The 8,694-nt window shown below is 40.2% G+C and overlaps 1 protein-coding gene across 1 annotated transcript; it reads right to left on the bottom strand.

Annotated features, from left to right (window-relative positions):
- Nucleotides 1-5,341: 5,341 nt before the first annotated feature.
- LOC107111871 (ankyrin-1-like) lies at nt 5,342-7,612 on the bottom strand. The gene is made up of 2 exons (XM_015412918.1): nt 7,184-7,612; nt 5,342-7,120 (listed from the first exon to the last, which is right to left on the bottom strand). The coding sequence occupies exons 1-2, from the start codon at nt 7,610-7,612 to the stop codon at nt 5,342-5,344; spliced, it is 2,208 nt and encodes a 735-aa protein (XP_015268404.1).
- Nucleotides 7,613-8,694: the final 1,082 nt, after the last annotated feature.

Here is an 8,694-nt window from a genome sequence, read left to right as displayed (position 1 = left end):
CTGGGTGGCAGTCCTATAAGAGTTCTTAAAGAACTCACATGGAAATAGCTGATCACTTAACATGAATGTAATTAAAATCACATTTCTTAGCAAAGGATTGGAGAGTAGCTAATGTAATGGATTTTGGTGTGAGAAGGGTTAGGAGGTCTGCTGATTAAGCGGAGCATCCTTTAGGGTCTTCAGGTATTTTGAAGGTAGGCAGGGTTTGGGTGCTGTTCCTATCAAAAACAATTCAAAGCCTAGCTGCTGTGTGTTATAAGGATTTGGGTGCTGTTTTTGTAAATAAAAAAGCCTTTCTGCTCCACATTGTAATCCTGTATCAGTCAAACAAGAAATCTGCTTTGTAATTTTTGTGCTTTCTCAGGTCCCAGCTCTCTAGTAACTTTGTTACTCTAATGCTAGGAGGGCTGGAGAAATGGAAAACACAGAAACAACCAAGCCACATAGCTGTTTTCATTAAGCCTATTGTGTGGTTCCTTCAAGCCTATAATTCACACATAATAAGCCAAGGGAATGCTGGGTGGCACCTTGAGCCCAAGTATTGTCCTCATTGAGGACTAGGAGATGACGTGGTCCCAAAAGTCTCAGTTACAAAAATTATAGGGGGAAAAGTTTGTAGGTTGTGAAATTGAAATCCCTAGTTTCTAGTTCTTGTCAGAGGTGAACATCAAGTAAAGTTACTGTATAGAAGCAACCTAGTTTGTACATAGGGTTAATCTAATAGCTATTAAGTATTTGGGCTACCCAAAAAATTTCAGTGAAGACTCTCACCAAAGTTAATGGGGAATCCATTGGGGATAAGAGGACAGATTCTCTTCCAAGAAGCTAATTGATTGACAGGAAACATTGGCTGAAATAAATGATGATTTGTGAATCAGGGATCCCGCAAGAATTTATACAGGTTTATTTATTAGATTTTTTAGGCATCGCTCACCCAAAGGGTCTTATGGTGACTTACATTAAAACCATATAAGTAAGTCAAAAACATAAAAGCAGATAACAAATATAAAATATTAACATTAAAATGTTAAAACTGTTAAAATATGTGGCTAGCGCCATACCACTAACAAAACCCAAACATGTGGATTACACTCCAAAGGCCAACCTAAATAATTTGACCTTGCATGCCCTGTGGAAACTAAACAAGTCTGGCAGGATTTTTTTATAGGTTATGTGAAGTTGAGGTGAGCAATCACATAACCTAAGTTTGCAGTTGATAATTTATTATCACTGTTGTTGTTTACAACATATATATACTGCCTCTTCAGAGACCTGCTCAAGGAAACTCACAAAATTAAAAAAACACCATCAAGACATAAACTTATTAAAATTAACAACTATTAAAAAACAGCCAATGAACCCCAGAAATGTACACTTACATAAAAACGCATAACTTACGTCATTTGGCAGCTTAAATGATCCTCAAGCTGGAAGCAGAAAGTAAACAAAAGATCAATCTCCTAGTTAAAAGCTTGGGTAAGAATTTTTCCCTGCTGCCTAAAAGAGAGGAGGGTAGATCTCTGGAGAACCTCCAAGGGAAGGGCATTCCACAGGCCAGGTGCCACCACTGAGAAAAGCAGGTCTATGATTGCCATCTGTCTCTGCAGGCGAGAACACACAGAGCAGAGGTCTTGCTTTTGAGGAGGATCTTCACTGAAAGGCTGGATAGTATGGGAGGAAGTGATCCTTCAAGTGCCTGGGTCCCACACTGTTTAGGGTATGATAGGTAAGAATTTGAATTGTATCCAGAAGCAGGCAGCCAGTGCACATCTAACAGCACGGAGCTGATGCAGTCACTATTCACTATGAGAAACATACAAAGTGTGTTTTAAGGAAAGGATATGTCCAGACTGGCTGAACGGACAACCAAGTAGCAAATGAGATCAACAATGGGGTCTGAAATGTTATGTCTACCCATGGAAGAGATCTTTGATATTAGGCCTATAGTTTTGCCTGATGAAGGTTCAAAATTATGATAGCCTGTACAGTAATATGTACATTTCTAAGACTACCATCCTGTCCATACTTACTTGGGAGTAAGCCAACTGAACAGTGTGATGTATTTGCAATAAGAACATACATAACGGTTGGACAGTATGGGCTAGATATTGTATTCTTTGGACGTGACACTTCTCCCCAGTCTATTCATTAAATTCATGTAAATGAAGTAATGCCTCATCAGTATAAATCAATTACAATCCTAGGCTGTGGGATAACGTCTACTTTGGATTATTGCCATTACACTTTTTCCTACTGTCCTCTTTTTAGTAATATTGTGTGTGCATTTCCTAGCTAAAAGCCATTTAATATTTCATATTTAAAATTAGTGCAGGTTGAAATCATGAAACTACTGACTTTTGGGAATGTCTTTCTGTATCAATTATAATATTGAGGAAATGTTAATCCTGAGATTGGTGTGAGGATATGTCATGCAGGTATATGCCTGTTTGGGAACCCAGTATAAGTGACTCTGAGATTTCTGGAGAAAGAAGCACATATGTGTTATAAATAATAACAAACCAGGATTATGAGACATGATAAAACACCATTTAATTTTATTAAGAGCACATCTCAAGACAGCTTCCAATTCCAACCAGTGCAATGTTTCCATTAAATAAAACACATGGAAATACTTTATGTTTAGACTATCAAATGCATTCCATTACAATTCTTGGAACCTAAACAAAGCAGTATTGATCTAGCTCAATAACACAGTGACTAGTCTTGGCTTTAGATTAACTTTGGGTTGCATCCATATGCGTATGGGAATATGTTTGATATAGAAATCCTGCCTGTATTTGGTGCTGATTTCTGCATGTCACATGAGGATACAGACACAGTCCTGAATTCAATTAGTTCTCTTTCAGTGCTGAAAATGCTAAAGTTTACAGCTTCAGCTGTTTTCAGCACATCTTCCAGAAAAAGTTGAATTATACCCTGCCCATGAATATAGTAGAGTTTAGATATAGCTATTACCTGGTCCCAATGGCAGAAATGTGTTTTTAATGGGTTCAGATCAAAAGTCTGCAGGCTTATACAAGAGGTTCAGTGACCTTTATGATGATCAAACAATTCTAAGAAAAAAAAATATCCTAAGAAGTAAATGCTAACAACAAAATTACCTTTTTGCCTCATTAGCCTGGCTGAGAACTGGGAAAACACCTGAAATTTTTAAAGTTACTCTAATAATATAAAACAAACTGTTAACATTAAATGAAACTGTTCTCCTTTTGTTTTTCTAGTAGCTCAGTGGATACTGGAAGATGCTATGGACTTGCCTAAGCATCTTCCAGGGCTGCTATTTTTTAATTTGGGGTGCCCTTCCATGCTCTTCATCACTTACTGTGTCCCCTCTATTAATGATTCTCAGCTGAATGTGTAAACTGTCACCATTGCAAAATATTCATTAGAAGTGACATGAATTATCCTTTTCTTGTGATTGATTAGAGATGGCTGTCTCACCTGTTTTGAGGCAGTATCACTTGATATTGCTTTAATCAAGTGATGGACTTGTTTGATGGACAATTACTGTTTCTTTCTTTATTCAGGCAGTTTTAAACTAAGTGCTGAAATGGTTCCTACTCACTCTGACTCCAGTGAGCTTATGGGTAGTATTTCAGTGTATTTCCAGGCATAATGACTTGAGTTAATGACTGCCTTTTTAAGTAAAATTATGGTTTTGAAATTTCATGGAATTTGAAGGCATCCAGTGGTTGATCAGTAGAGAGCAGGTATGAAGAAGCCTCTGGAAATTGTTCTGTATTTCTGCAGAGTTATCTGATCTGCATATGTGCCAGATGCAACAGTAACTTTCACGTGTGCTAACCTGTCAACTTTTATTTATTTATTATCAAATTTATACACCGCCCTCCCAGCCAAGGCCGGCTCAGGGCAGCTTACAGAAAAAGTAAAACACACAGTAGGTAATTTAAATAATCCTAAAACCATATAAAACAATTCCAGCATTAAGAGGTGCTAACCATTGGTGATATTAATAAATTATTAGAAGATTAACTAAATTAAATTTAAAGTTAAAATTAAGATGGCGGTCAACCTTCAGTATACCATCTTAGTGGTTGACCCAGATATAACATTGTGCAGCTGGCACAGACTGTTTTGATGACTTTAGGGAGCATGGTTCTCCCTTGGGGTGACTCCTAATCGAAAGCCTGGTGGAAGAGCTCCATCTTGCAGGCCCTGCAGAGTTGGATAAGGTCCCGCAGGGCTCTGATCTCTTCTGGGAGCTCATTTCACCAGAGAGGATCCGCCACCAAGAAAGCCCTAGCCCTGGTTATAGCCAGCCTGGCGTCCTTTGGTCCAGGGAGGGTCAGTCGATTTTGGGACCCTGATTGCAGTGCTCTCTGGGGAACATGTGGGGAAAGGTGGTCCCTCAGGTATGTAGGTCCCTGACCATAAAGGGCTTTAAAAGTAAGAACCAGCACCTTGAAGTGAATTCAGTTTGCTATCGGTAGCCAGTGCAATGCCTTTAGCACAGGCTGAATGTGCTCCCGCATTGGGAGGCCCATTAAAAGCCTGGCTGCAGCATTTTGCACCAGCTGTAGCTTCCAGATTTGCGACAAGGGCAGCCCCATGTAGAGAGCATTACAGTAGTCCAATCTTGAGGTGACCATTGCATGGATCACTGTTGCCAAGTTGTTGCGTTCAAGGAAGGGAACCAGCTGCCTAATCAGCTCTGTAGTCTGTTGTATGGCCTTAATTGGATTGGGAAGGGCTCAGAAATGTGGCAGAATGTGCCATGTATATTTCATAAACACTATTACGTCTAAAAATCACTGGATGTGGGATGTACTGCTTCAGGCTGCAGGTGGTGGTGGGGTAGAAACATCACTGAATCCTTCTCCATACAAAGTGTTCTTCTCTTAGGTATGCCAGTTTTCTGTGTCCAGATAAGATTTTGTATGGAGGAGCACTCAGGTGTACAAGCTTCCCCAACCTGCAGGCTGAAGTGGTACAGAGCTTCACCAATTTGTACTGGCAGGGAGAGTATGGGGTTTATGTTAAAAGAAAAAAAAAAAAACTGAAGTTGCAGGGTGTGGAAATGGGTCCTCCCCCTCCCTCCCCCCCCCCCGGTGCTCTTTTGCTTTGTGTATTTTTTTTCTCCATGTCCAGCTCCAGTGCTATGAGATCAGGCGGGGCAGGGGCAGAGTTTCTTTCCTTCTCCCATGCACTTGTTTCAATTAAAAGTAGAAACCCATGCACTGTTTTACATATGAACAGGAGGATTTATGAATAAATACATGTAGTTCATCCCAATATATCCAGTTGGGCCCTTTGTAAACAGAAATGCCTATGATTAGTAAGTACCCCTCTCCTTGTAGATTTACTTTATCAAGAACATTTTCTTTTTCAAAAGTATAACAATCTGAGCTTGGTTTTCCATTGAGCTAGATTCTGCTGTTTGTAGTGGAGTCTTTTTCAGGCTATTTGTAGCCTGTAGGTTTGCTTTCTCCCCCACAGAATGGTGGACCAGTGTACTCACACAATCAAAATAACCAGCTTTGCAAGCACAATGCAGTGGTGTGTCTTTATTGTTGTCCAAAGCATTAATAGCTGACCCGTTGCTCAGTAAGAGCTGTAGTAAGTTGCTGTGTCCATGTTCTGCTGCTAGATGCAGTGGAGTCTTTCTCCAAATGTTTCGATCATCAATATTTTTATTTTTCCCAGCCAGCAAAAGTGTTTTTACTATCTCTGTATTCCCATTAATGGCTGCATAGTGCATTGGTGTACAGCCATCCATGTCTTTGGCACCATACCTACTATTCTTACCTAACAGAGCTTTCACTGTGTTAAGATGGTTTCCTATGGCTGCAAGGTGAAGTGGGGTCTTTTTCTCTTTATCTGCTGCATTGGGATCAGCACCAGAATTGAGAAGTAGTTCCACTATAGCAGGATTTCCTGTTTCAGCAGTAAGATGCAGAGGTGTCTTGGACCACCTGTCCTTAAGATTGACATTGGCCTCATAGTGCAGTAGCTTTTGAACAATATCAACATGGCCCTTATGACTTGCCATGTGCAATGGAGTGAGTAGCTCTTTAGTGACTGCATTGATTTTAGCCCCTGCATCAATTAATAGGCCAACCAGCATTCCCTTATTGTGTAATGTAGCAACATGGAGGGGTGTTTGATCTCCTTGGCCAGCCAAGTTAGCATCCATTCCTTTGCCTAGAAGCATCTTTGCAATGGAAGAGGCTCCAGCTTGAACTGCCAGGTGCAAAGCACTGCTTGAGTTGGGAGTCTTGTCCTTCAAGCTGGCCCCCATGTCCACAAGAACCTTTGCTGACTTCGTCTTTCCCATTTCACACGCCACAAGCAAAGGTGTGTAGTGCATTTCATTGTGGGCATTTATGTCTGTACCTCTTTCAATTAAAGCAGCTACAATGCCATGCAAGTCTTTCTGTATGGCTTTATAGAGAGCTGACACCATCGTATCGGGTGATAATCCTTTGGAATAGTCCAACAATAACTTGAAAATAGATTGGTTATTGCTATTAAAGGCTGCATCAGTGATGCTGGAATCAATGTCAGCTCCAGCTTCCAGCAGGACTTTCACTGTCTTCTCAAACCCATGAGACACAGCGTAGCCCAGAGCAGTTTGTCCTTTCTCATCCTTGGTATCCACTAGAGCACCATGCTTTAAGAGTATTTTCACCAAGTTGCTGTCATCTTTGAGGGCAGCCATGTGCAGGAAATTGTGCTGGTTCTTGTATCGTCTTGCCTCTTCTCTCAGAATGCTCTTGAGAACCTGGGTGTGGTGGTTCCAATTGGCCAAATGAAGTGGTGTCTTGGCTTCTTGATTCAAGCTGTATATATCAGCACCAGCCTGGAGCAGCATTTTCACTGCTTCGTTATGACCCTTCTCAGCAGCTCTATGCAGTGGGGTTCTTCCTTCTTTATCCTTGGCATCCAGTTTGGCCCCTTTGCTGATTAAATAATCGATTATCTTGATGTGTCCATGAGCAGCTGCAATATGTAGGAGGGTTTCATTTGAGGAGTTCACTGCATTAATATCACTGTCCTTTAAAGTTTTTTCTAGCTCAGAAAGATTACCTTTAGCCACAGAATCAAAGATACAAAGAGAATCAGAATCAGTTTCTACAGGCTCTACTGCAGCTGAAACATTTTTCTGTTCGTGTTTGATTTGAACTGCTTTTTCTTGTGTAGCTAAAACCTGTCTATGGCCGTCTTTGTTCTTTTGGTGATGATCCTTTGGCTTTTGAACCCACCCTTTGTCTTTCTCAAGTAGGTACCCTATCAGTTGCCTTCTTGCATCTCTAATTCTCTCATTCACATCACTGACATAATTCCTCATGTTGTTATATAGTTGTGGCTCTATCTGTTTTAGACAGGGATAAAAAAACAACCTGCAAGCTCGCTCACCTTGAGAAATCAGGATGTCCAAAACTCGGGAGTTCTTTGCTATTCGTGTCCTGTAGTGGGATAAAGCCATTTTCTTCTCTGGTGTAAGAATGCCATTGTCTATCAGCCAGTTCACAAGGTGGTCAGGGTTGTTTATGCCTTCTGCAAGTTCATCCTTTTTAGTCCTCAGTACTTCTATGGCATATGGATTTGTGAACATGCTGGTTGAGTACATGATGTTTTTAGATTATTAAACCACAGGTAGACTAAGGATTCATTTAAAGTTCAAAGTTGACCTCAAGGAAGCAGAAACCATGATTCTGATATCTGCTGGCAGATATTGTGATAGCACTACTGGAAATTGCAAGAATTAAAACAATAAACTCTTCCCTTTTGATGTCCAGCAGTGTTGCCTTCAGATCCTCTTTTCAGTTTGCTTCACAGCCAGCAGAGTTGATGGATAAAAGAAAACAAATCAAGAACTCAGTAAAAGTATTCCAGCAAATACGTTTGCTTCAATAACATTGTGGTGGAAAGGTCTTGTTTCCAAAGTTGGTAACTAAGCTATTGATTGGGAGGAAACTTTTTTTGTTTGCCATGTGACCCATCTGTCAAACATGTCAGAAGAAAACCAGCAGGCTGGTTACTGTTGCTATGGAATTAGCCTGTGTGTAATGTTAAGATAAAACTGTATACCTTTTCTTGTTCTACAGAGGCGTTTCACCATGTTCAAGAGTTGCAGTCCTGGATTGTGAAACAAAAGCAATCCATGTAAGATAAGTGGCTAAAATGAGTTTAATGTTTACAAAAGAGTAGACCCTAAAACATTTTTGACATAACAAAGAACACTAAGAGCAAAGTTTTATTGCTGAGAAATGGCCATATTAATGACTGCAACTTGCAGTATCATGAAATAATATTTTTAAAAAGCTATGTCAATGTTGTGAAATTACAGTATTTTGAAGAAAGTCATGGTAAGTTCTGATCAGAATTAATCTGATCTTGTTCTGTTTTATTTAGTCTCTTCATGTATTACTTTTCAACTCTTAAGCATATTTGGAGGATTAGGACAATCAGATAGTAAGAATAAAAAAATACTTGCTAGGATCCCGTGAAAATTTACTTCTAATGGAAGGTGTTTCTTCCAGTGAAATGGGGTTCCCTTGCCTTCCCCCTCCTCATGCAGCCTGAATTGCTCCTCAAATTTGCTGCCTCTGAGAGATAGAAGACCCTCAGAAACACCACAAAGGGCAGACTGGGAGATCTGCAGTGGGTGGGACTGGAGAATCAATGGAAATTGCCACTGGCTGCAATAAA

The sequence above is a fragment of the Gekko japonicus genome, unplaced genomic scaffold (genome assembly GCF_001447785.1).
Source record: "Gekko japonicus isolate JY-2015 unplaced genomic scaffold, Gekko_japonicus_V1.1 scaffold1594, whole genome shotgun sequence".
Taxonomy (NCBI): domain Eukaryota; kingdom Metazoa; phylum Chordata; class Lepidosauria; order Squamata; family Gekkonidae; genus Gekko; species Gekko japonicus.
This window is presented reverse-complemented; position numbering and strand designations above follow the sequence as displayed.

What these genes read in the sequence shown, in the direction of transcription:
- LOC107111871 (XM_015412918.1), bottom strand. Translation starts at nt 7,612, where the DNA reads ATGTACTCAACCAGCATGTTCACAAATCCATATGCCATAGAAGTACTG. An exon ending in ACGGCCATAGACAGGTTTTA is followed by an intron (nt 7,121 to 7,183) that starts GCTACACAAGAA and finishes GCTGCAGTAGAG; the next exon opens with CCTGTAGAAACTGATTCTGA.